The sequence below is a fragment of the Lepisosteus platostomus genome, chromosome 2 (genome assembly GCF_059453375.1).
Source record: "Lepisosteus platostomus isolate fLepPlt1 chromosome 2, fLepPlt1.hap1, whole genome shotgun sequence".
Lineage (NCBI taxonomy): Eukaryota > Metazoa > Chordata > Actinopteri > Semionotiformes > Lepisosteidae > Lepisosteus > Lepisosteus platostomus.
The window spans coordinates 2,836,607-2,863,608 of record NC_142612.1 but is presented as its reverse complement, the minus strand read 5'-3'; the positions used below and the strand labels follow the sequence as shown (position 1 = coordinate 2,863,608).

General features: G+C 50.9%; 2 protein-coding genes across 15 annotated transcripts in view; one reads left to right on the top strand and one right to left on the bottom strand.

Moving 5' to 3' along the window:
- pspc1 (paraspeckle component 1) overlaps positions 1-3,674 on the bottom strand; it is a 50,889-nt gene extending 47,215 nt beyond the window's left edge. For all 9 annotated transcript variants that reach the window (XR_015941208.1, XR_015941211.1, XR_015941209.1 and 6 more), the window contains exon 1: positions 3,342-3,674. Coding sequence is in view for 4 of the 9 variants with exons in the window: in XM_088645494.1 (XP_088501620.1) it covers positions 3,342-3,674 (333 nt within the window). In the remaining 5 variants the exon portion in view is untranslated. The remainder of the gene's footprint in view (positions 1-3,341) is intronic.
- Positions 3,675-4,134: 460 nt separating this feature from the next.
- Positions 4,135-27,002, top strand: part of zmym2 (zinc finger, MYM-type 2) — a 31,967-nt gene continuing 9,099 nt past the window's right edge. Inside the window, exons 1-16 of one of the 6 annotated variants that reach the window (XM_088645381.1) lie at positions 4,135-4,420; positions 13,293-14,091; positions 15,940-16,225; positions 17,312-17,474; positions 17,794-18,006; positions 18,913-19,063; positions 19,985-20,100; positions 20,620-20,739; positions 22,091-22,241; positions 22,770-22,942; positions 23,278-23,443; positions 24,767-24,801; positions 25,309-25,453; positions 25,542-25,657; positions 26,325-26,487; positions 26,791-26,898. In XM_088645381.1, coding sequence (XP_088501507.1) covers positions 4,340-4,420; positions 13,293-14,091; positions 15,940-16,225; positions 17,312-17,474; positions 17,794-18,006; positions 18,913-19,063; positions 19,985-20,100; positions 20,620-20,739; positions 22,091-22,241; positions 22,770-22,942; positions 23,278-23,443; positions 24,767-24,801; positions 25,309-25,453; positions 25,542-25,657; positions 26,325-26,487; positions 26,791-26,898 — 2,986 coding nt within the window. In that variant the 5' untranslated portion in view covers positions 4,135-4,339. Of the gene's footprint in view, positions 4,421-5,380; positions 5,510-7,255; positions 7,400-7,932; positions 8,036-8,087; positions 8,538-13,292; positions 14,092-15,939; positions 16,226-17,311; positions 17,475-17,793; positions 18,007-18,912; positions 19,070-19,984; positions 20,101-20,619; positions 20,740-22,090; positions 22,242-22,769; positions 22,943-23,277; positions 23,444-24,766; positions 24,802-25,308; positions 25,454-25,541; positions 25,658-26,324; positions 26,488-26,790; positions 26,899-27,002 lie in introns of those variants that run through there. The other 5 variants (XM_088645371.1, XM_088645412.1, XM_088645390.1 and 2 more) reach the window with 5 other exon arrangements.

Below are 27,002 nucleotides of genomic sequence, written 5' to 3'. Positions count from 1 at the left end.
ATCTAGACTGCAAATAGAGCTGTCAATTTCCTGGTAAATGAAGGTCTGAAACGTATAACAAGACATTACTAACGGAACTCTTCACCTTGGGTGATCCACTGGTTCTGTCTGTGCTGGTGGGCTGACTATACATCTTAATTTAATATTTTTGCAAAGCAAGGTCACAATTCCTAGGACATTACGCTTTTATTGATGCTTCTGCTGAAGCTGATGTCTTAAATCAGGTGCACGTCATTTCCATAAAGCAATACTAAGCACCAAACAGCCTTCTGTGATGCAGATCATGGACATTAGAAAACTGCCTTTTCACAATCTGAACAAACACCCCATCCAAGAAGCAATTCGATGAATATCATTCATCACGCCAGCAAAGAAATGGACAAACAATATAAGAGGACAAAAAACAACCCCTCTTCTGGCCCGTTCTCAGCCAATTTCAAAGGCTGTGCAGGGCTGAACCTGGACATTACTGGATTCATCAACCTCCACACAGAAGCAAGCAGTTACTACAAAGACAAGTGGACCAGTAAGTGACATTCTTCTATCTGACACCTGACCCATTTCCCTGCCAACACCAGTGACCCAATACAGGGATCAGGGGACACTGTGCCAGAACAGGTGCCAGACTTCAATTTTCGAACAAGGGTTTTAGCCGCATTGTCTCAGTTACATCCTACTTGAGGCTTTCACAGTCTGGCCTGTCTAAGGCTCCCCCTTTGTTCAACTTGAGAATCAAGTACCGCTGTATGCTGTACTGTTCGTGCACTGATAAATAAACCCTGACTGATTGATATAGGCACTCAGGAATCCTCCATGAGCAGAACACTGCATAAATGCAATTCATTGTGACGACAAAAACAAAAAGAGGCACCCTGAATCGCACAAAGTACAAACGCCTACTAATTCATTTTAGACTAATCTCGTTTTGTGAATACAAAACACGTTGCGTCTTTCACGCAGTGTGTACACAATCATCCCCTTTGGCTGAAATGAGGAGCTTTCTTAGTCTGGTAAAAGGCGGATCAGTGGAGAAGTTCCTATGACTGATGGTCTAAAAACCCACATCACATGCTTATTCTTCTTTGGTTCTGTGTGCAAAACATGACAGTGAATGAACTCGCAGATCCTACTGAAAGTGTTACTAGACCAGCACAGAAGTGGCCAGAAGGGACTAATTCAAGATCGATCATTTCAAAACACTGCACAGCTACTCTTCTCCAGTGCACTATTTCCACAGATTTACATACTCTGGATAAGCGTATTTAAAGCTAAGTGAAATACTAGTCATGCAAAGTAAAGACTACTGAACCAGCATTACTCTTTGACCATTTTCAACGTGTTAAAACTACAATGTCAACAACAGTCACACTCTTAACCCGGCAAGACCTCACTCAGGTCTGTAAACCACCTACTTCTCCACTAGTAAGGAATATTTTTCAATCAACGAGACTCCAGAGCATGCAAACTGGTCTGTACTGGCAGCGGGTGTAATATCAAACACACAAAAAAGACGACAGCAGTTCGGATTTAACTCGCATGCACGCTGATAGAAGAGGTGGCTCGTTTTTCATTCCCTTCATAGTACAGAGGCACGTCTGGACTTCATAAATAACAAAACCGCCAGCTGTCGCCCACGCCGGCTGGGGGCGGGAGGTCACCCAGGGACGAGCAGATCAGCGCTGGGCCGGAGAAAACGAGACCCGGCACAGTTCACGCGTGGGGGCGGCGCCGCGACCGAAACACTGGCATGTCGTCACGACAGCGCAACACCTGACACTGTCCGGTTTCTCAGAAACGCGTCTGGCCTCCAAGCAGCGACGTTTTACGCACCCAGAGACTTACACAAACAAGAACAACCCCTGCGCGTATACACATCACACTCGACATAAAACACGCAGGAGACATCAACCCACACACAAACACACCACACCGCCCCGAGAGGAATCCACAGAGGTTACCAGCACATGGCTTGACTTCCTTTCAATTGCGCTAACCCCTTCCTTTTGCACATAACCGCTAGCTGCCCTTGCCCACACGCCCCTGCCGTGGGCACTTTCACGGGACGGGCTGCACCACAGCCAGCCCTCGCGGTGGCGGGGCAGAATCACGCCGACGTGTTTTTGTTTTACGTGAGAAATCATGGCTGTGGGGTTTTTTTTTTTCCCCTCCCGTCAGTGGCAATGGTCCCTCTACAGGCGCACACGGGAAGGAAACTGAACTGCGCACAAAAAAAAATTACCCCCCCCCTCCAAAATGATGATGATGATGATAATAATAATAAAACAAACTCGGTCGTCAACTGAAAACTGCTAAATGAGACGGGCTGCAAGAGGCCCACCGCGGCCGTGTGCGTGTCGATCGCTACTCGGTCACCGTGAGCTTTGCTCTCTCACTGGGCTCGTCTGAGTCGCTCTGTCCCGGTCTTTTGCATCTCTCTGCTTCTATGGGGACGCCTATAGTTCACAAAAAAATAATTTCAGGTGTGCAATTTCACATACGCGCCATTCAGTGCGCACAATCTTTTTTTTTTCCCACGGAGGGGGGGGGGGGACAATATTTGCACAACTCGGATTTGCGCACACGGGTTACATGACACAACCCCGAGCGCACACCGCTCCCTGGACCCCGGGACACGGCGCCTGACACCGGCCCTGCGCCTCCGAATCGGACCCACACAAGCTCTCTGCTACTTCATGTGCGGGAAACACACCGAAGGCATAAAAAAAACTCGCCCCAAACCCACAACCCACGACCCACGGACACGCAGACCCCCCCCGCCATGGCGCCCCGCTGCTCTTCCTGAAGTTCAAACCTGCGCCAACATCTAACTTGATGATCTGGCGCATCGCATCGCTCCTGCGGGGGGGGGGGGGAGAGTCCGGTACTCCTGATTTTACAGGTAAATAAACCCCCCCTCCTCAGCACGTCCGTGTGCTTTCCGCGGCCGTGAAACCCGAGGGTGGCCCGGCCCTGCCCGGGTTTATTTTAAGATCGGCTGTGACCGGGTGAATGACAGCCCGACCCCCGGCCGCCCGAACACGGCACCGACGCTAGTTTGAGCAAAAAAACGCACAAGCAAGCAAGATATGACACACCCAACATTAAATGCAATGCATTTATTTTTATTTTTTTAAAAGAACCCCACCCCCTCCACGCAACCGCCGTCAGGAGAGCCTGAGGAATGAAGTGAATAAAAAGGGGGGATGTGGCGCCATTCAGCACTCAATTTATTTGCCCCCACCCGTTATCTGCCCCGGTCGTGGCTCACAAAGACACCCCTGCACACCGCCGGCTCGGGAGTCTGCACGAAAGAGAGTCCCAGTGCGTGTCGAATCACTCACCAGCCGGATGAAGCCGAAGCCCCGGTCGCGGTTGATGAACACCTCGTTGGCGTCGCCATATTTCGCGAACAGCTTTTTAAAATCCTCCTCGGTGAGGTCGGTGGGCAGGTTGCCCACGAAGAGCCGGCAGCGCTGCGTGAACGTCTTCTCGCCGGGCTTCCTGAAGTTGCGCAGGTCGAGCGTCATCTCCAGCGGGTCCCCGGCGCCGAGCTCGGCCGCCGCCGCCGCCGCGCCCTGCTCCGCCGGCGGCTCGGCGTCGCGCTTCGGGCCCCGGGCGCCGGGCGACGCCGAGCTGTTCTGGATCTTCACCTGCTTCAGGTTGCGGTTGGCCATCTTCCCACCACCCCCCCCCCCGGACGCGTCGTGTCGTGTCGTGGCGTGAAAGGAACAACAACGACGACGAAAACCCGGTCGCCGATCCTCCCTGTGCGGAGAGCGCTGTTCCCACAAAGGCTCAATGAATGGACGCGAAGCGACGCTCTCGGCTCTTCTGGAAAGATCCGCGGGTTTCCAAGATGGCGGCCCAGGCTCCCCTCTCGCTGCGGCAGCTGTGACGTCACCGCGCCCCGGCGCTAGCACAGAATGCCTCCTGCCTGCCCGCCCGGGCTCCGGATTATTACCCTATTATTAATAATAATATTATTATTATCATGAGTGTTATTCATGCACGGGCTCTTGCCTCGGCTTCTGCGGGACACTCCCCGCATTTACCAACAGGCCTGGTGACATCGGCCGCTGCATCCACCTCAGGCGTAGTGAAAATGCATTTAAAACCGGGTATTTGTGTTTTACACGTCACTAGATGTGTGTATAAATGGGGGGAGGGAAGCGGGTACTATGACTTGTTTACCGATAACGCGTTTGTGAAGGATCGGACTGCAAGCGTGCAGCAGCGCCGCCTGGCGCCAAACGCTGGAGACTGCGCTGTAGTGGCAAATAATCTAATAATGAAGGGATAACATTTATTTTGCGGGGGGGGTGGGGAGGCCTGCAAATAAATGCCCTGTCGCATTTTCCGGCGGCTGTTCTTCACGCACGTTGTCTTCCTGTACTCCCAACGTGTGTGTCAGCGTCTGTTAGTAAGTACTCTTGGTCATTTTACGCACACCTGTGTAACAGATGGGGTTTATAAGATACTACGCGTGTTCTTTATCTTCAGCTGGGTGTATATGCGTATGGTTTTGTTCTGCTGGCAGAGGTGCCTTCTCCATAAATGTGATCGCAAAGTTGGTGATGTTTGTCTTATGCAACTTTCCTATGACGAGTTGGTAAAAACGGGAAAAACAAAACGACAAGAAGACGAGCACGTAGGGTGGACGGAGACATTCTGTCCCTGTTGCTGCCTCTGGCTCCTAGTCCACGATTGCCCGGCTGATCTCTTCCGGTGGTTTCCTGAAAGAAGCCGGAGTTTGTGTTCCAGCTTCCAACGGGCTTAAAGCCAATAGAAATCGTGCTTCTCGTTAACAGTGTTAAATGCACTAATTCCCACTAACGCCTTCCAGTTCGTATTTTACTGTGTCTAGGGTGTGGTGTGGACTTTGTCAATGTTTTTGATGAGTTTGAACACTTGAACCCATGTCTATGCCCAGGACTGGAAAGGTTCCGTTCTCAGCCTGTTAGTGCCCAGGGGGGGTTATCTAAAACTGGTCTGGAAGTACAAAGCTTGAAATGGGTGTTTACCGAAGACGGAATTAAAATAACTTTAAACATCTTCATCGATGTTATGTTAGTCAGCCCTCATTTACTTTTTAAAATGTATCTTGTCATTGTTGTTTCGCTCTTGCCGGCTATGCGTGTCTGTCCTATTCAAGACGAACACGTTTTTAATCGTTTACTTCATTGCAAAAGCAACCTCCATCTGTCCGACGAAATGGGACGTTCTCTCTGCAGTGAATGAAGGACTGTCGTTTTACAGATTTCCGAAAAATCGATCCGGCTCCAAAACGGACCATGCAAGAAAACATTTTAACGGGCGTCCCTTAAAAGCGAGTCAGTGCTGTCGTTTTATCGGGGTTTTGAGATGTACCTCTTGTCGGCAGAACATACGTACTGTTCCTTCACGCCTTGAAAATGAGCTGTACATCGCACCCCACTGGAAAGAAGCGGTAGCGCACGGTGTCTCTTCTTCCCGCTGACAAAAACAGAAGCGGAATCGCTTTATTTGCCAGGTACGTTACATGTACAAGGAATTTGATCTGAGGTCTTGGTGCAAAAACGTAGAAACGATCAGTAATTCACGTACACACAGCGCATCCCGTGTTCTGGTTAAGCAGGGTGATGAGCATGGGGAAGAAGCTGTAGAGGCGCCGGGCAGGTTGGGGTTTTGATCCAGATTAACGCTTTAATTTGACTAAATATAACCCCCATTTGTAACATTATAATACCCTTACATTATCGCTTTTTATACTTTCGTCTGTCACTGTTTGTTTCTGGGCCTGAACTGTTCTCCCCCGCTGTCTTGTTATGAGAGCATCAGCAAACGTTTAGCTATTCAAAGGTTTTGAACATGTGAGTATCTGGGGGACCGAGGGTTAAGGCGGTGACCCTGGGTCACGTTGCCCAGTCTGCTCCGCTAGGAGCATGCGCAGTGGGCTGGGCGGGGGCCCGTGGGCCCAAGCTCCCGGGTGGCGGGCGCACACAGCGACCCCTGCGGCCTCCCGCGCGCCTGCGCCTCTTCTCCAATCAGCGCCCAGCGCCCGGGTCGAAGGGGCGTGCCCTCACCCGCACGCGTAGGCAGACACGTGACTGAGAGGCGGACCAGGCCGGAGGGGCGTGGCCGCACTTCCTCGCTGCTCCCTTGTTAGAAATCAAAAGAAAAACATCTTTTGAAATAAATTAGCGTAGTGAGATGCGGAGACCTATATCGAATAAAACGCATTAATGTCAGAAAAAGAAAATGCGGAAGCCCACAGCCCTATATGGAAGCAGTGCCCGGACTGATGACGAAACCTGGGATTATTTTTTTATTTAAACACCAGAAATACAAAAAAAGGAGAGTGACTATTAAAATAGATACAGAAATAGACACTTCACAGCCAGAGGAATTCACAATTGCAAAAAGTAAAACATTATACTTTCTACATATTTCCATTGTATGTCTTGCCTTTTGATTCTTTAAATTTCTCATAGAATTTAAATAAAAAAGGGAATTCAACTTTAAAAGCATGAACAGGGGGAGCAGTATTAGACCATTTACATTTATGGATAAAGTATTGAGACAAAATAATTTAGATTTAATCATAAAAACATATCAGATCTAACAAAATATAAAATATCAGAATCTTTCACTTTAACCTTTCACTGAATGTTGAACAGTAACATTTTGCGAATCTATCCAAGACAGTTTTGTATATGTGCAGCAAACAAACAAAAGTAACAAAGATTCCTTCTCATTATGACAAAATACACACAAGTCGTCTTGTTCGTGTTTAAATCGAGAAAGTGGGATTAAAACATGAATTAAGGATTGTGGAGCTCCGCTTGCGTCCCTTAGCTCCGCGCCTGGCCGGGACAGGGAGTGCAGCTGCGAACCCCCCCGCTCTTGAACAGGGTGGGAGAATCAAGTCACAGCAGTTGGATCCACTCCTGAACTTTGCACCGCCATCATGGTGCCCCCCCAAACCCCCAAGAGCCGTTTCCACCGCACAACAACCCCCCTCACCCCTTAAATCGCACCTCGTTCCCCCTGGTCTCGCCTGCGCATTGAAGGAGGAGGAAAATGAGTCAGAACGCAGCGCCTGCAGGGTCCACCCCCGCTCCTCATCGTCAGTCTAACCCCTTGGTATTAGGAGCCTCACAACCGGAGCAGCGAGGCAGGCTTCCCGCACTGGATCTGTGCTCTTCACTCATTTTTACCCCCCTGCTCCGAGGCTGGGGATCGACCCCCCCGGCCGGCCTGGGCCCGCGCATGCGCGCCGGCGGCCCGGGGAGGAAGCTGCCTTGCCTGTCGCCTCCCACGCGCGGCCGAACGTACCCACGTCCCGGCGCGCATGCGCGGGGGGGCGCTCAGAGCAGGGGGGAACAAAAGTGGCGCTACATCGTATCCAGCTCGACTCCGGGTAAGGATTCAGACGCTATTTATTGCATTTTCTAGCCTAATCCGTCAAAGTTTGGCCAAGTGCTGGCGGCGGCGCCCGGGTGCCCGGGGGCGCCCCCCAGGGCCGGCCGGGGGGGGCCCGGCGGTGCAGTTTAATGGAGACCTTGCAGTTCAATTTTACCCCGCCTGAGATTTTTCCTTTCCTCCCCCTCTCCGCTGTGGCAGGGTGCTATTGCCTGTGCTCTCTCACGTATTGTTCGCTCGCTCTCTAATGGCGGACGTGAGGCAGTGCTACTCGCCGACTGGAAGGGGCAAATAATACCCCCCCCTCCCCCCCCCCACCCACTCGGCGAGGGGCAGAAAGCGAGGCGGCCACCACGACTGAGGGTAAATAACATCTGCACGGGGCAGATGCGTACTTTTAATCACAGTACCCCCCCCCCACGCTACCTGCACCGAAACAACTGGAGCAGAGCAGTTGATTATGAAAGGCGTGCGTTAGCGCCCCTTGGGGGTAACCGGTGTATTTTTGTTTCCCTCTGATTGCCTGGGGTATTCGCTGAGAGGCAGGTCGCAGCCTGTACGCCATCCGCGTTATTGGCGATTTAAAACAACAACAACAACAAACAAACAAACTAACTGCGATATCAGCTGGAAGGTGCCTCCGCCGCCGACTTGTTTTAAAAAGCGGGGGCGCCAACTCGAGCTGCGGGCGCTGACACTTGAAACAGGGCTGTGTGCGTGCGTGTGCGTGGGGCGGCTGGATATCGGCAGCCGGGCAAACGCAGACCCACCGCCCGCTGGTCGCCGTGCCCCGTGGAAACAATCTGTTGATGTTGTGTGGGGCGGCGAGCGCGGTCGCGTCGTCGTCTCGGCGAATAGTCGCGCACAAGTTGTGATTATTCCCCTGTAATCGCAATGGCGCAGTCCTCCGGCTCCTGGCCTCCCTGCCCGCCTGCCTGCCTGCTAATCCAGTAGCGGTGGCGGTGGCGGCCGGAGCTCGGCCCTTGCCGATGACCTTAGTCGCGCTGGGAGCGCTGCCGGCCCGGGAGCGATGCCTTGATTGGCTCAGTAATTGCTACGGGTGGTGGGTTGGTGGTTGGTGGTGGTGCAAAACCCGTTCGCGTTCCTCAACGCTTCCCTCCTGCCTCGGTTTCTAGGTAAGACCGCGCCGCGCTGCCCCCAGCTGCGTGTCCGTGTCGAGGGGCACGGTTTCCAGGCCGCCTGCGCCTGCGGTCACGCGTGTGCACCGCACTTGGCTTGTGGAGGTGTGTGAGGTCGGTGCTCCTGAGGGTGGTGGGGTTTCTGTGTGTGTGTGTGTTCTCCTAAAACCCGCGTGCGAGTGACACCGCTCCTGCCTTCTCGGCTGGCTTCACCTCAGGCATGGGGGGGGCCCTTGCGTCCGTGTAGCTCTCTTCGCCCCAGGGGGTCCCGGGGCAGCCGGCCTGCAGGAGGGGGGACCCCTCTCCCTCCTCCGCGGGGGCGGCTGGCCGTGCGCTTCGGAGGGCGGGGTGGGGGGGGGGGGATTTGTTGCGGTCTTGCTCGTCGTCGCGGATCGGTCACCGCGAGAAGAGCAGCCGGGGTATCTCTCCCCACCCCCTTCGCTTTTAGGCCTCAAAATCAACATCGTGCGGATCCCCCCCCCCCCCCACAAGCAGGGCCACGCTTGTGAGAGGAGGCTCGGCAGCAAGTCGTGCCCCGTGTCCGGAGCTCACCCACAGGGAGGGGTGCAGGTCTCCACATAGTCCCTGCTGCGCCGGGTGCCGTTTGCCCTGCTTGGGGGAGAGGCACGGGGTGGCCGTGCTCTTGGCAGAGTCCGTGAGTAGGGTCTGGTTATGTGGTCGCATTGGCTGTAAGTGGGAAGCGCACCGAGGCCCCCGGGGGCCAGGGGGTGCCGATCTGTGTGGCAGAGCACAGTGTGGTGTCTGTGGTTTCTGACGGTTCCCCGTCCTGTGCGCCTGTGCCTGCGATCAGACGGCAGCAGGGCAGCCGCAGTACCGAGAAGCCCCTCAGGTGGCGCTGTTGGGAGCAAGCCGACTATCCTCCAAACACGAGCGGCACAAGACCAGAGATGATGTGTCCTTGGGATTTCAGGCGGCAGAGGGGGATCTTTGGCTTTGGCCGGGCCGTGAGCAGCAGGCGTGGGTGCAGATAACGGGCACCCTTCGTGCGATCCACCTGCGCCAGCCCTGCGGGGTTAGATGGCGGCCCGCTGACACTCTGCGGTTTTGCTCAAGGAGACGGGCCTGTAAGTTGTCAGCTGCTGGAGGGGGCGGCCTTGGGATTCAGGCTGGGGCGATTCCAGGAGACCCTGCCCTCCCCACCCGCAGGCTGCCTGTCTGTGACAGTTCACCCAGCGCTGACGATGCGCTTCAGTGTCCTCGGTGACGCAGAAACCTTAAAAAGCGACGGGTGCACGCGTGCTCCCCTGCAGGTCGAGCACGGGAGGCCATTTCATGTGGTGCTGGGGGCTGTATGGGAAAGACTGGGGACTGGATACATGCCGCTGGTCTGAAAACTGCTCGGGTGTCTGAGAAACCCTCCCGAATGCAGGCGAAGTGTGGGTTCTGTCGATGCCTCGCCAGCTAGCTCCTGTCTCGGTAGGTTCTGGTGACTGCGTCTGCAAAGTGGCTGAACAGGTTTCCTGTCAGTCAAGTTTGCATCGCATCCAGAGAGCCAGCTGGTTTAAAACCTCCCAGATATCAGCAGTTTCCCCACTTGCTTCACGCAGGGTCAGCATGAACTGCTGTGGTGAAAAATTTTACTATCAAACTGATGCTTTACAACATGGCCTCTAGTTGAAACTGCTTCTGTTCAAAACCTGTTTACCCAATTAAATCCAGACTCGGTGTTTATCACCCATTGCATTTATCATGATACGGTGTTCTGGCCTGAACCTATATGGTTGTTCTTTTTTTTTTATCCGGCTAATAATAGTATCTGTTGGGTAGTGCTGTAGCATCATCACATGACTTTCAGCCACTTGTCCAGTTCAGTCGCAGTGGCCCAGAGCCTATCCCAGCATGCACTGGGCTCGAGGCAGGGTACAATCCTGGACTGGACGCCAGTCCATCACAGGCCACACACAGACCAGGGCCAGTTTTCCCAGAAGCCAGTTAACCTGCCGCTATGCGTTTGATCTATATGTGAGGAAAAACACGTGAACATGGGAAGAACGTACAAACTCCACACAGACAGCACCCCTGGAGTTGATCCCAGGGGCCCCAGCTCTGCGAGGCAGCAGTGCTGGTGCTGCAGCAGTTTTTTTTTACAGTTGCGGTTCTGCGGTTCGTTTTTGTAAGGGCTCGGTGTCTGTGGCGTCCTCTGGCTGTTGGATTCCAGGGCTGAAGTCGGCTTGTTGAGACGTACGGATGTATTGGAGAGTTAACATCTGTTCAGCCGAAACCTGACAACCGTGTTGCTTCTTTACAATCCTTGTTTCACACTGGTGACTTCTGCTGCTGCATCATGATCTTCTGACTATTGACAACCGAATTTATGCATTTATTCTTTAAGCTTATTTTTTTTACTTATGCATTTCTTCTTCGCTCTCAGTGCCTGGTCCGCAGTCTGCTCCTGCGTTGCCTTATTGTAGTGTGCTGTGGTGCTGGAACTTGCCAGAGGCCATCGTAGCTTCAGTCCGGTAGCCAGGCCGGTCGCTGAAGGGAGAAGTTGCCCCAGTGGCAGTAAAAGGTGGAGCTAGGTGCCGTAGCGTCCTTGAGGAAGTTTCAGCCGTTTGAGGTCCCCAGTACTGCACCCTCCTATCCTCCTGGCAGCACGGGCGCGTGCTGGAGCCCCGGAGCTCAGGAGACGATCCCGGGGGCATCGTCGGGCTGGTTTCCTGTAAGAGACGGCGTCCTTCGCTGTCTGCACAAGGCCTGCCTCCGCTCCACCCCTGGGGGGAGGGGGGCAGGCTGCCCAAGCGTGACACAAGAGCTCAGGAAACCTGACCTTCAGGGGTCGACCTCTCCTGCGCCGAGCCGGTGGAGCCTGCCTTCTGGAAGAGGCACCCGGACAGCGCCGGCCTGCTGGTTCCCTACAGTAAAGCTCCGGACGTCCCGGTGCAGGGTTGTGCCCACCCCGTTGCTGTAGTCCAGCACGGCTCCGTGATCTCCCTGGATTTTCTCCGATTTAACAACCACGGAGCCCCCAGTAAGATAAGTAAGAGACTCCCCGGAGAGGCCAGGTTTTTAATGCAAAGCAAGGTGGTTTTTGATGCCACCAACATGGCCAGTTTTAAGCGGCTTCCATCCCCGTGGTGATGAGGCTGGGAAAGATCCGGGGGTTTTCCCGAAGACGCGGCCAGCCCTGTGCGGTGTGGAAGAAGGGGGAGCAGGGGGCCTGGCCTCTTTCGAGAAGTGAGCGGTGAGGTCCTTGGCTGGGTGAGGGGCCCCCTCTGTTTGGGACCCTCATGGCCCCGGGAGCGAAGCCCACTGCTGCTGCTTCTTTGGCCGCAGATCTCTCGCGGCGCCCCTATCCCCCCCCCCCCGGCCCGTCTCGGGGCGCCGATCCCCGCTCCGCGCGGCGGCTTTTCTCCTGCCGCCACGGCCGTCGAACGGAAAGGAGAAAAAACGACGTTTGGGCTTTTGAAGAAGAACTGGTTCTTTTATTTGAAAACGTGTTCTTTGCTGGTTCAGTGAAGTTCAGCCAGGAGTAGTAGTGTTTGTATGTAGCTGGGGTGTGGAGAGCACTCTTAAGAAACATTAAAAGTGCCTCACCGGTGGCAGTCCAGTCGTGAACACCAGCGCCGTGACGACCAGAGCCTTGGTTTGGACGAGGCGACAATTTGATCACATCTGGTCCTCCGCGGGCGGCAGGGTGACGCAGTGGTTAGCGTTGCGTGTGTTCGTGTACGTTTCCTCCGGGCGCTCTGGTTTCCTCCCACAGTCTGGAGACATGCTGGCATTTTGGCTTCTAGGAAAATTGGCCCTGGTGTGAGTGTGTGTGTGTCTGTGTCTGTGTGTGCGCCCCGTGTCGGACTGGTGTCCCGTCCAGGTGGTAGCCTGCCCCGTGCCTGGTGCTTGCTGGGATAGACCCTGCAACTATCCCAGGCAGTTCGGTAAAGGGTGGATGGCTCCTAGACATTTGTTGGTGAATGTGAAATGTGCTTGGCGGTTCTTAACTAATCCAGGAGTTCCTGTTTTCTTGTCAAGTTGAGTTGGTTTAGTGCACGTTAGAAATGCTCTTGGGTGGTTTGTATGGGGCGTGAGGCCTGTCCGAAGGGGGAGTTTAACTACACACCGTGAGCCCCATGTTGTGGAATGAAGAGCATGTTGAGAGACCAGAGCACGTGGAAGCTGAATATTGGAAACCATGTATTTCCTGTGCATCTTAAAATGGTTAAAGGGATCTCTTATTTATATGGTACGAGGAAGTTTGGTGGATTTTTGTGTAGTCTATTTAAACGGACTCTGCCTTTTGATATTAACCAGCAGAACACGCCACACAGCTATTTTGTTGCGTTTTAAAAAAGCTACACTTCTTTATCTTTGGTGGGTTATCGCTTTATTAGTGCATTGTCAGCTGCTTACTGTCGTGTTCTTTGTGTTTGTTCCGAGAATAAATCCAAAAGGTTTTTTTTCCGCGTCTGACCTGTCCAGCGGGAGCTGTTGCGCTCCTGTGAAGATCAGGGGGTAAAGCCAGCAGGGAGCCCCAGCCTTGGCTGGTCTTTGCGTGCCGCAGGCCGATGAGCCCCGGAGGTGTCTTGGGGTGAAGCAGATCGGCCTGTGTGGGGAAAAGCACTCTGTTCCCCAGGCTGGAGTGACGTGCGTGTCTGAAAGGGGGGCTAAACGGAGAAGTGAAGGGGTGGGGGTGGAGTCGGCTTCTTTAACCTTCTCTTCTGGGGGGGGAGATGGGGCCGCAGGTGACTGCCCCGGGGTGGATCGCGCTCCCTCACTGTGCCCTCTGCGTTCCAGGTGGTTGCCAGAGCAATGGACGGAGGCTTTGCAGAGAGGCTGGAGCCCAGCGTCGCCGTAGAAGGAGCGGCCATGGAGACTGAGGAGGGGCCTGCCCCGGCCCCGGACACCCCCGGCTTGGGGGCCACAGAGGGCCAGAACCCCGGCCAGGGGCCCCACGAGCTGGCCAGCCCCCCCCGGCCCGCGGAGGAGGAGCAGGGGCAGGAGGAGGAGGACGATGACGTGGTGCTGGTGGAGTCGGCACCCGTGGTGCCGGAGAGCACCCCTGCCCCCACCCCCAACTCCAGCAGCCCCCCGCACACCCCCGAGCCCCCAGCCACAGACGGCCCCGCCGCAGCCCAGCACACACGGGGCGCCACGCCCCCTCTCCCCACCGCCAGCGCCCACGGCGAGACCATCGTCATCGACGACGAGGAGGACGGCGATCCGAGCTCGCTGCCCAGCGCCGGGGCCCCCCGGGAGCCCGAGGCGGGCGCGGAGTCCGCGGCGCCCCTCAGCAGCACCGAGCCGGACTCCGAGATCCAGATCGCCAGCGTGACCACGCTCGACGTGGGGGCGCCGGCGCCGGCCGACGCGGACATGCCCCTGCGGATCACCAGCGTCACCTCGCTGCAGGGGGAGGTGGGCAACGGCCTGCAGATCAGCAGCGCCTACAGCCTGAGCCCGGAGGCCGCCCCCTCGGAGTCCGGCCAGCCGGGCAGCCGCTCCGGCTCCGGCTCCGGCACGTTCAACCCGGGCAGGATCGGCAACCCCAAAGAGGCCGTTCAGAACGGAGAGGCGGGGAGCCATCCCAGGCCTGGTAATACTCGCTTCACGCCGGCCGGTCGCCGCAGGGCGCTGTGGTAGTTCAGGGGGGCCCGGAGAGCGCAGGGGTCGACTCGCGGGGGGCGTCTGCATGCCAGCCCCACCCCCCCCCAGGCCGTGTTAGTTTATTCCGAGTGCAGGGATATCCTCCCCCTTTCCCAAGATGTCGAAACTCGGATCAGCCGGCGCCTTTTCCCTGTGGCGCCACGGTTTTTTAATCCGCTGTAAGGAAGCTGCACCGAACCAGATCGCTGGGAGCTCATTCTGTGGTAGAGTTGTGGCCGCCTTGGGGACATGGGCAAAGCTGTGTTTTGTATGTGCTTTGTTGTAATTCCTAGCTCGATCACATCCCGTTTTATGTCCTCTGTGAAAGAGGATGCAAAGCACCAAGCGTGTCTTATCGACGAGTCGTCTCGTGCTTTCCTCAGCTGAGTGAGTCACCTGTCAGTCTTCTCAGGAGCCAGGTGGAGCACATTCCTGTCTTGCGCCCTATGACCCCAGGTCACCTTCTGCTAGTAGACAAATGGAGAATATGAACAAAAAAACTCAGTTTGCTTATAAATCCGATTTTCGATTACGGGAGGGTCCCTTTTAACATCCTCAAGGAGGGACTATTCAACGTATTTTAAGCGGGTAATAATTTCCCATAAGATATGCTGAAACAGGGGTTAATGGGGACCAGGAGGAGGGAACTAGTCCCTGGAGGATGTTAAGCTCAACATATTTCTCAGTGAGAACCGATGTCTTTCAACAGTGTTGGGCACCAGGGCCTGATGACACGAGCCTGCTGTAGTGCTCCTTCTCATTTCCCATGTATGAGCGGGGCATTCGCGCTTCGTGTGTGTGTGTGTGTTAATGTGTGAGCAGAATGATTAGTGTACTGGCCCATGAAGCTGAGCACTTGAATGTAATTTAACCTCGTCTGAAACATTTTAGAAACACTTAGAATCTGAAAAATAACGGTGACCTAGAGAGAATGTGTTGTGTCTGCGTGTGTGAATGATGCACAGCATTTTTAAACATTATAGTCATTTAAACAGTGAACTTAAAATGTAAAGGTGTAGTACTTTTAACTAGTAGTGTGTCACATACCGTACAGTACACATGAAGATGAAAGTAAGACGCAGGAAAAAACTATTAAATTAAAATTGTATAGTATAATACTCCATAATTACATTAAATACACCACAAAGGATAAATAGAGACATCTAATACTGTAGAGAGGAAAATCACTTTATCTAGCAACTCTTCTTGCCCTTCTTGATGTTTCTCTGAACTTTGTTTGGGTGTTTTGCCTTCAGAAGACAAAGGTGGAGCATAGAAAAGGTAGAAAAAAAATACATAAACATTTCAAACACCTATAGCATAATCCAGTAATGTACAGCTATACTTTTTTATATAAACAAAGCTATTTTGCAACAGTTTTACTAGAAATTTGCCATTTTTACTCTCTGGGCTTTGTTTTTAGTGTGCAGTTTTTGTCGTTCCGTTGTGAAGCTGGGGAATTTTTGTGTCCACGTTCATCATATTCAATGGTGTAAAAGAAAGCGGGGAGACCCCCCCCGTGTTAGCAGATAAAGAAAATGCGTTGGCCGGTATCAGCAAATAAATGTCTCGGAAAGTCACTTGCTTTGGACAAGGCGAAGATCTTTTTCTTCCGAGAGCCGATCAGATGTGCACGCTGGCACTCGAGTGTTGTAATCCTAGGTGTGGACGCGTGTTCTTCAGCAGGACTTGCAGCTTAGCGCTAGAATACCGTGGTGAGCTTCAGCTAGGTTATCACAGCTCGCCTCCTGTCTGGGGTTGTTAACCTCTCTTTTAACCGAGGGTTTTATTTTGACAGATTCGTGGATATCCCAGTCTGCCTCTTTCCCGCGAAATCAGAAGCAGCCAGGTGTCGATTCTCCGTCTCCAGCAGCTTCCTTACCGAAATCCGTCTTTCCGCCTCCAGCCGTGCAGCAGTCCTCCAAGCCCGTCAAAGTCACCTGCGCGAACTGTAAGAAGCCCCTGAGAAAGGGGCAGACCGCCTACCAGCGCAAGGGCTCGGCCCACCTCTTCTGCTCCACCACCTGCCTGTCCGCCTTCTCTCACAAGCCTGCGCCCAAGAAGAACTGCACCATGTGCAAGAAGTAAGCTTCCCGGGCCGCTGGTCTTGCAGATTGAGACCCCGAGTCTTTCAAGGGGGTTTGACTCGGGGTGGTATAGAAGCGTGCGGGCGTTTGAGATGCCGGGGCAGCTGGGCTCCTCGCTGGGAGGGGTGGAGGAGAGCTGCCGTGGCGTTTGGGCTCGGCGCGTCACGCAGGTCTTGCCAGTCTCGCGCCTTGCTCTGTGAGGGGGTGGAAACGGACGTGCGTGTGAATGGGTCGTTTGGGACAGTCGCGCTGGCCGCAGGACCCTTCTGGAAGTGCCTGATGGCCTGCGGTAGTTTTCCCAGCAGCAGCCCCGCCAGCGTGAAAGAGCCCCTCCTTCTCCAGGTGGCTCAGGGGCCGGTAAAGTAATTTGACTTCCTGGCCATTTTTTTTTTTCCAGAGGAGTTGGGCCACAGCTGTTGTAGTAAATTCTCTTTAATGACCTCATTTCTTTCCCTGGCATTTCTCGGTGAATTCCATTCCTTTCTCTTTTGGGCCCGTTTTTTAATCCGCTGTACGGGAGGTCCCCTCTCTGAAGCTGCCCCGATCCAGAATGCTCAGAGCTCGTTCTGGGGTCGGGTTCTGGCTGGCTTGGGCGGCTCGCCACTGCTGTGTTCGGCATGTGCGTTTTGCCGTTCTTGCAGTTTCTCTCTTGATCGAGTCCTGTTTTGTTCCCTCTGTGAAAGAGAATACAAAGCTGCAGAACTATTCATCAGCTAGTAATCTCATGCTTCCTCAACTTAGTGTCCCGTTACCTGTTAGTCTTATCGGAACGTTGAAATTGCATGTGAAATACAAATTTGCTAAGAAGAAACGGCAGAGAATTTCACCCGATGATATCCGATAAGAATGTTTCAGGTGGGGAAAACTGGATATCGGGACACGATCTGATCACTTGACAGTCCTGTTTTTGGTTCACCCTGATCAAAAATAGGGCATGCCGTCAAGATCGTAGACTGTGGGGTTTTTTTATTCCTCCAAAGTGTGCGCTCACTTCAATGTCTCCTTTTGGTGCTGAGTGGCTTTCCGAATCGGGAGCCCCCTCTGTGCGTCCACTCTTCCCTGACGCTGCCCTGTTTGCTTTAGAGACATCACCAGTATGAAAGGGACGATTGTGGCGCAGGTAGACTCGAGCGAATCCTTCCAGGAGTTCTGCAGCACGGGCTGTCTGTCATCGTATGAAAATAAGCAGAATCCTCCCAAAAGCACCGTCAAGACCAGGTGCACGGTCTGTGGAAAACTGACTGAGGTAATCTCTCCGAGGAGAAACCTGACGTGTGACATTCCGGCAGCTGTATTTGTTACTGCCATATCGTATTTCCAGAAAACGTTCTCCTAAAAGATAGGATTATTTTTTTCTTTTCTAATGCATGACGTGCTGTTAATCGCACGTTCAGAGAAACGCTGAATGTTATTTGTTTTGGGGGCTTGATTTGTGTCCGCACTGCAGCCCCTCTTAAGGTCGAAGTGGACGTTTGGCGAAATCTCGGAATTCCACGTTTTTAAGGGACCGCCGTTGTGCCTCTTTTTAATTCCCAATGTTTTTTTTTTTCCCCCATCTCCTTCAGATTCGCCACGAGGTTAGCTTTAAAAATGTCACGCACAAGATATGCAGTGATCACTGCTTTAACCGGTACAGGATGGCGAACGGCCTTATCATGAACTGTTGTGAGCAGTGTGGAGATTATCTACCCAATAAGGCTTCAGCAAACCATTTCCTCATAATTGATGGGCAGCAGAAAAGATTCTGCTGCCAGAACTGTGTCAAGGAGTACAAGCAGGTGAGTTTTATTTTGGTTGAGTTGTTTAGACGTCTTAAGTGAAATGATTTGGTTGCAGAGGAATTATCTGATCCCACAGTATGAAGTCCTGCGGTATTTTGTATGGTTGTCCTGCATCTCACAGAACAGTTTGAAAAGTTAGGATTATTAGTCAGCCTTGATTGAAGCTTACAGTCTTAACTCTCACTGCTCTGCCAAATGATCTGGTTTTTACCATTTTTAAGCATTTAATAGCAGAAGGAAATGTCAGATCAGTTTTGTGAAAAATCGGATTTGGTAATTTGTAACAATTGTTTTCCACCTGTGTGTTTCCAGCATGTTAAGAGATTATTCAGCCAGTTGGCTGGATCACAGAATGGTAAAATAGATTTTGACACTGTGATATAAGTTATATGTTCTTCTCATAGTAAATATGTACTTTAAGTAGTATTGTGTAAAAAAGCTTTGTTTCATTTGGTTACTTTTCTCTTTGTGTAGAAAAGTGAATGAAGAGCGATATGAATTCTCAATGCAGGTGGCTCCCTCTGCTGTTCATTTCCTGGCAGTGCCTCAAAAAATTTAGTTGCCTGCATTAAAAACTCAGACGTGTGCACAATTGCATGGACTATCAAGACAGAGCAGTGATAGACGCATGAAATCATGTAAATCTGGTTCTGCTCAATGTGGTACCGCTTTAAGAACAAGTACAGTGGGCTCTTCAGTACACAAGCTCTGTCTGGATTATGATACCGTAATGTAAAGAATAAATAACGCAAAGCTTGGATCTGGGTAGGCAGGACGTGAAAAAATCAAGCCATATTAAATCGCCGGTATGAAATCTTTTAACCTGAGTGTGATGTGAACAACCTCATTTTCTGCATTATTCGAAATAATAAAAAATTGACATTTTCCTATGTGCAATTTTAGACACATGGCAAAATAACGTGCTGTACAGGATGCAGAACTCCATGTAGATTTTTCGACATTACTCATTGCATAGGATCCAGTGGTAACATGGAGCCCTACTGCTCTACAGCGTGCATGAACTCACACAAGTCAAAGAACCCCAGACCTGCAGGTACGGGTAAGTAACTCTCTCCTGGGGGTACAGTGGGTGAACTGTCATTGTCCCTTGGGTGATGCCATCTGCTTTCTTCTTGTTTGGTTTTGTCTTTGTGTGTGTGTGGGCCATCGGGAGCGGACGAGCCTACTCATCAGGCACTCGGGTGGGATTCCACCCGTGTGCTCATTTACGTTTTCTGTACTGTCTCTGGGACAAGTCTTACACTTGTATGGCAATAATTTCAAATACTTGATTACAGTGCTCACAAAAATGACAGGAGGGGTAAATTCTCAGTAGAGAGATTGAGCAAGCATCTGCTGGGCCACCAGCCAGCCTTTGAAACCTATTGCCAGCATGCGCCGTTCTGCGAAACAGCTGATCGGCGCCGTGAGTGTTCAGGCAGCCATTCCTATGTTGAAACCGCCGTCTTGCTGCTTAAGAATCTCTTGCAGCCATGACAAAAACTAAATTCTGAAGTATTGCTTTCATTGTGGTTTCAGGAGATTTGGGAATGTTGAAATTGGCTGACAGTGCCCAGTAGAAACTCCAGTATGATTTTCTTCTTTGCTGCTTCAGTCGGAGGTTGTCTGATCCCAGTGTGTGACTGTGAAATTGGAGGCCGTCGTTTTGGGCAGCTTTGTGGCCGATAGAGGTTGGGATCGTTGCCCCTCTGGAGTCCGTTCTTGATTTAGGCTGCTCAGAGCTTCAGTTTGTAAGAGCACGTGCTGCTCATTACAATGCATAACTTCTTTTGGGGAAGCAGTACAGCAAGTTATTTTGAGGAAAGTTGTCTTCTTTTGCTAATAAATATTGATTCAGCCTCTCTAAAATACATACTCTTTTTTCCACTTGCGATGTGAAAGTCCCTTTTGCTTTGTTGGCAGATTTAGAAGCGTCCCGTTTTGACTCTCTGAATCCGTTCTTGCTTTTCTGTAGGTGCCACACTTTCGTGTCATTTCTGTAAGAGGAGTGCGCTACCTCAGTTTCAAGCCACAATGCCTGATGGGAAACTTTACAACTTCTGTAGTTCTAACTGTGTGGCAAAGTTTCAGGTAACTTCCATGTTCTTGTTCAGAAGTGTTATGGTCTTAAATATATTGAAGATTTTTTTCGGGTTAAATTCCATTTTACAATTCGAAGTTCTCCTTTTCAGTTCCACGGCATTTCTAAAGTCCTGCTGCAAAATGTCAGTTGTCTTTGATACACCTCGGAGCAGTCTGTCAAGTGCGATACAGGTATTCTTTGCTTGACGAAGACTGTGGAAGACATAAGCATTTCCTTCTTAATATAAAGCTGCAGATTTGCATTCCCGAGTGTTAGACTTTGTGGATGTAAAAAACATGCCTTGAATTCAACTGATTTAAAGTTAGCTGAATACTTTGCTTATCACCATGATAGGATTAATAATCAAAATTTAAATGTTCATCAGTATATAAATCTGATAAGTGCTCGTTTTCCGTTGGTCAAAATCAGTTTGCATGGTGAAAGAAAATCTGAACCGCAGTGCTGAATATTTTTCAGTTCATAATGAGCTTGATATTGCTCTCAAAAATGTCTTTTTTGTTCCACAGACGCTGAGTGTTCAGACCACGACAAACGGACAACCAGCTCCCTCCTCGAACAATATCCAGCTGAAATGTAATTATTGTAGGGGATCATTCAGTTTAAAGCCAGAAACACTGGAATGGGAGGTAAGCTTTTTTTTTCCAATTTAATCTGTTTATATTTTTATAAACTGCCTTATAAATCCATATGCATGATTTTAACCACTGTGCCTCAAATCTGAAAGACTCACATTGTCTTAGTAACTGCAGATAAGACTGTCAGGAAGTCCTTAATCAGTGACAGCGGTGGAACATGAACAACATCGAGACGCTCTCTGTGGTTAAATGGGGTCTATGCTAACCTTTTGTAATATTAATAAAGCAGACGTGCATTTATTTATTTTTATCATTTCACTGCCGTATGGGTTTTATTTGATTATTTCACTGTGTACATTTGACCTCGACCAGCCGAGAAAGAGGCCCAGTCCAGGGAGCCCTGAGAGTTGCCTGGGTACGGCCGAGGGCTCTCTGTAGTGACAGTGCTGTTGCGGTGTGTTTTCGGGCCCCGCCCAGAAATCGCCCGTGAGCTACTTGAGAAATCTGAACGTTTTCGCTTTCGCGTAGAAACAGCTGCGCTTGCGTCCCATCTCGGCCACTGGCTGGAGAAGGTCTTGCTGCTTTGCTGTGTTACTGTCAAACGGTTTTTCGGGATGGCTCCTCGTGAATGTTTTCCTGGCGTTCACTCGTGTGTTTGGCCTGGGTTTTGGATAGGCGGGCCGACTGGCCTCTGTCCAACTGCAGCAAGCCCTGCTGTGCGAGAGTTTGCCCAGACGGTTTCTCTCAAGAAACAAACATGACAGACCCACGACACCCTGCCCTTACTACTCTGTGGACTCAGACATTCCCTGGGAACAATAATGAAAAAATAGATCGTTTCCAAAACGGGGCACAGATCAGTTTTCCTGCATTCCTCGGTCTGAGCGATTTGCCCTTAGCGATGCCCTTGCACCTCACAGACAGCTCCGAGAGATGGCTGCTCCATTCCATTTCCAAAACCAGCTCTATCAGAGACATGACCGACACTCACTGGGACAGAAATGTCTGATTTGCCATTCGAGCGTTTTTAGAATTTTAATGATGAGGCCTTATCGACGGTAAACTCCATGTCCGTCTTCCACTAACCTACAGCTAAGCTATAGAAAAAATACAAAGCCGCACTCATTTCATGAAACCGGTTCAATTTGTTGGCTGTTAAATGTTGTTTTAAGTTACTTGGAAACAGTTTAGGTCAAGGACAGCTGTTAGGCATCACAGTTGGCCACCATCCATGAGTGTGATCAAAGTGATCTTCAATCTGAGAGTGATTGTTTTACATGGGGTGGGTGACCTTTAACGAGAAAAAGTCATGGTCTCTGAAGTAAGAAGTAACTTCTCAGCGGCGCGAAGTTTCATTAAGATGGGAAGTTTTCATCTGAATTTCTTCTCCTTATTCTCCCAGAATAAAGTCTATCAGTTCTGCAGCAAAACCTGCTGTGATGACTACAAAAAGCTGCACTGTATTGTTACGTACTGTGAATACTGCCAAGAGGAGAAGACTCTTCATGAAACGGTAAAATTCTCAGGAGTGAAGAGACCTTTCTGCAGTGAAGGTGAGTTGGAGATGGGCTCACAGACATCTGATCCACAGTTCCTTCTCTCGCCTTTGCAGGAACATTTGAGGCCTGAAGATCATCTTTGTGAATAACAAGGTTCTTAATTTCATGATAAAACTAAGAACAGTTTATCCTGAAAGCATGATCTTGCGTTTTTATGTTTTTAGCGGGATGCATCAGCTGTTCACAAGGAAATGTTCAAAATTGTGCCTGATTTATTGATGGCAGTTTGCAAAGTAAATGTCTAATGACAAGGGAAAATGATTCTACCGAAATCAATTTATTTCACAAATAGCTAACTGGCTTTTTAACTGGCTGTGGAGGGCTGCCTGGCCAGTGCCAGTATCAGGAAGTTCTTGCTGTTCTGTAAGCAAGGGGTCAGCTGGTACTGCTGTTCCGCCACTAGATGGCGCCCCTTCACCTGTCTGTGCCCGGTTTACTTTCCGAAATGCGCTCTCCCTTTTTACTGTTCTTGATCACTTGCATGATTAAAGACCACCTCGGGTTTTTTATTTTTATTTTCAGGTTGCAAGCTGCTTTTCAAACAGGAATTCGCGAGGCGTCTGGGCCTCAAATGCGTAACCTGCAACTACTGCTCCCAGATGTGCAAAAGAGGTGCGACTAAGGAGATCGACGGAGTGGTGCGAGACTTCTGCAGCGAGGCCTGCTCCAAGAAATTTACGGACTGGTATTACAAGGTCAGGACACCCGTGTCTGCGGCCCTGCGGGGCGCCGAGCCACTATATCCCCATTTATCCGAGCGTGTTCCTCTTTCTGGGCATGCACGCCGCGTTTTGCAGTGCTCTTGCCTTCGAAGCGCGTGAATTGCACACGCTCCACTCGGCACAGGGATAGGACGCAAAGGTTATTCCAGGCTGAACAGAGTAGAAAAGCCTTCTGCGGTTGTGAACAGTTTACCCTCTGTCCCACGTAGCGGTAGGACTGGATAGAACAGGAAGCTGCTCGGGCTACGTGCGTGTCGGGACTCCAAGCAGGCGCTCTTTGCCCATCGGGCCGCTGTCTCCCCCCGCAGGCTGCCCGCTGCGACTGCTGCAAGGTGCAGGGGAACCTGACGGAGTCGGTGCAGTGGAGGGCGGAGATGAAGCACTTCTGCGACCAGCAGTGCCTGCTGCGCTTCTACTGCCAGCAGAACGAGCCCAACATGTCCACGCAGAAGGGGCCCGAAAACCTGCCTTTCGGTACGCCCTCCTGAGGCTCCCGCAGCTAGACAGGGATCAAGATAGAATGTGTTGGTTCCTGCAAGGTTTTTGAACTTCTTCTTTCATCCTTTGTCCGCCACGCTCAAATGTAATGGAGGGATTTGGAGGAATGTTCGAATTTCACCATCGTTTTGTCTGAGGTTCTAAAAGCGCCAGTGTACCAAGGCTCTAACAAAGCCGCTTTAAAAGCAACTCTCAAGAGTGAAGAAAAGGACGGGAAAGAAAACAAACGACAGGAAAGCGCTTGCATGTAGAGCTCAGCACAGTGGGTTCAGTCGCATATTGAAATATGACAATCTCATAGTTTAACTGTGGGCTATAGAGGAGACAGTTCACACTCATACCAGAAGGGGGCACTATTGGGGTGGCGGAGAGCGCCCTGCAAAGCCTCCCAAATGCTCTTGGGGGGATTTTTGGACAGTGTTGAATCCCACCCGTCACGATGTCCTGTAATTTCACCTGCTGTAAGGTAGAGTGGACCAAGAGTCAGGTGAAACTGGTTAAGGCACCTTGGGAGGGGAGCGTTCTGCTTCCAGATGTTTTTTGGAGCTGGAAGTTGTCATCCAGATAAGACAAGGATGGCCCAGGATGTACTTGATGTTTTTGGTGGCGTTTGCTTTTATTGTGAGGCCTGATCATTTTTATAGCGTTTCCGCAAAAGAGAGGCGAGGGGACCTGTCTTTGCAAAACCCCCCCGGGTGTTTCCCCACAAGCCGGTGAAGTGTATCCCAGAGTCCGGCTGGCCCCGGCGGTCTTGTCCTAGTGACACGGCAAAGAAGAAAAGCGTTTTGATTTGGAGAAGAGGGCAACCTTCTGATATTCTTCATTGTTGCGGTTGCTTTTTATAGTGGCATCAAGATTAGACTTTGTCTCCACCTCATACAAAATGATGGTCACTCCTATTCTTTTGTAACCTTGGTTTCTGCTTATGCATTCAGCTTAATTTGATTAATTTAGCACATTGTGAGTTTAAAGGCGTTAAACATTTTTGGGAAGGACCCTGATATATTTGTACGAGTAAAGGAGGGCACAGCAGATAGCGCTGCTGCAGATACACCCTCCAGACGGGAGTCTGGGACATTTACCTCTCCCCTGGTTTTCAGGGCTTTCTTAAATCTGTCCACTCATGTGAGAATAAAAACTGCCTTCTGCATTTGTAGATGCAATTATACTGTGGTTAGAGAATCAGAAAAGCACCATAGCTTGTGAAAATTGTGTGTGTCGTTAAATGTATGAATAATTTCTCTTGTAGAAGACAAAGATGAATGGAGAATTTTTTTTCAAAGGCTTTTTTTTTGGCAGGCCAAGGCACTCAGACACAAGCAAGCAAAACTGCAGTAAGTGACCCTTTGCTTTGAAGCTTTAACAAAGGTTTTGTGTAGAATTTGTGTTGTCCTGTATAGGTGACGAACCCATGTTCATCATTTCCAACAGTAACAATGACATACTAATGGAAAACTACAGGCACAGTGTAGACAAGTGTTCCTTACTCAAGGGACCCTTGTTCTTGGTGCCACTGAAAGGCTTTGACATTCAACAAGGAAGGAGCAGCTTGCCTCTAGACATCGCGCTGTCCTCTCCAGCGCTGAGCAGCCTCATATACGAGGTCTCGCTCTGCGCTTGATGTTGTCTTTTGTCAGGTAGTTTTCTGCCAGTTAATGGGCTAATCCGCTCAGGTCTTTCCTTTTTACAGTAGGTAAACGGTTCTGCTGGTTCACTCTGTAGGCCTGACAGTAGAGAGTCCGTAAACGCAGAGCCCCTGATTTTCCAGTGCTGCTCTTTGTTCCTCATTCTGGCCGCAAAGTGAATCCCCTTCTCAATTGCTAAATGTATTTTTCCTTGAGGTGTCGAATCAGGTTTCATCGGTGTCGTCTTACTCCAGTTCTGTGGTGAGGGAGATGAAGAACAAAGCCGTGCTGTGCAAGCCCCTGACAATGACGAAAGCCACCTACTGTAAGCCGCACATGCAGACCAAGTCCTGTCAGACAGGTACTCGAGCTCGCCGCTCGGCCCGCCGCTGCCAGAGGAGGGGCGCCGGGGGGCGCGGCGTCTTCAAGGTGCTTTTGCTCTCTTGCAGAGGAGGTGGTGAAGACGGAATATGTTCCGGTGCCGGTGCCCGTGCCCGTGTACATTCCAGTGCCCATGAACATGTACAGCCAGGCCACGCCCGCCCCCGTCACCCTTCCTGTTCCAGTAAGCGCGAGGGCCTGTCCTCTCACCCGGAGCCCCGCGGGGGGCTCTGCGCCGTTCCCGTGGGCTGTGCTGAAATTGACCGAGGCCGCAGTGCAATTCTTTTTATTTCGAAAAAGGAAAAAAGAGAATTATTGAACGATGAAAAGATTTGCACGTCCGGCATGTCCAAAGCCGGATAATTCACCGCTTTCATCTTTCGTTTTTTCGGTTGTGTTCTTTATCTGATGAGCTATTTACACTATGCCGGCGTAGGTGGGAGGTTATATCTAGAAATATACTGAGACAAAAACACAACGAATAACCAACGATCTGGACGAAAGACTGTTTCATCCTCTTTCACAGGACACAGTCAGGTCTCGGTGGGCCACAAACCCAATACAGGCGTGCTGTTAATTTTTTTTTTTTAACTTCTCAGAACTGTTTTTTTGGCCCTTTGTGACTTTATTCACTAACCACGCCGTATTGGAGCAGTTTCTTGGGTTTACAGACCGTGTGCAACATGTGGTTCTGTCTGAACCGTACGTGTTCCTGATCGTGGATATGAAACGGATTGAATGTGTCTTCTTTCCCTTTCCGTGCTGATTTGCTGTTTGCTGCACGTTTTGGGATGCTCGTGGTTTTAAGAGAAGGTGGGCAGGACCTTTATCGTTGTGTTTTTTGCTCCCAGATCCCAGTGCCAATCTTCCTGCCTACTACCCTGGACAGCGCAGAGAAGATTGTACAGACAATCGACGAGCTCAAGGCCAAAATTCCCCCCGATCCCAGAGAGGCCGACATCTTAACCATGGCCGAAATGATCGCTGAAGAAGATGAGAAACCGGGCTGTACAGGTATCTCTTCCCTCGGGACTAAGATCAAAGGGTTTAATATATCACCGGTTTAGAAATTCAGAGCCTTGGGGATATGTGTTCTGGGCTAATTTTTTGTTAAATGGGATTTTTGCAGTGCATTGGAAATGATATATCGCCATCGGGTCACTTGTGAAAACATACTCAACATTTCCACGCTGTAGAGCACATTAAGTCAGTTTGAGTACGCGAGGCTGAGAATGTACCTTGCAGTTGAGTTTTATTGAACGATAAAAGTTGAATGAGTGAATGTTCTTTTCTTCTTTCCTGTGTAATTATTTCAAGCTGTGAAAAGTGAGAATGAGATGAGTGAAGGGGGCAGTTCTGATGAGAAGGAGGAGCCGGATGATTCTTACGAACCAGACCTGGATCTGGAAAATGATTTTCCTAGAGGTATGTTGTACTGGAGTGGTTTTGCTTTGCACAGTCCTAAACCACTTGTGTGCTCGAAAGCTGCAAGACATAAGCACCATTACGTAAGCTGAACCCTTTGTAGG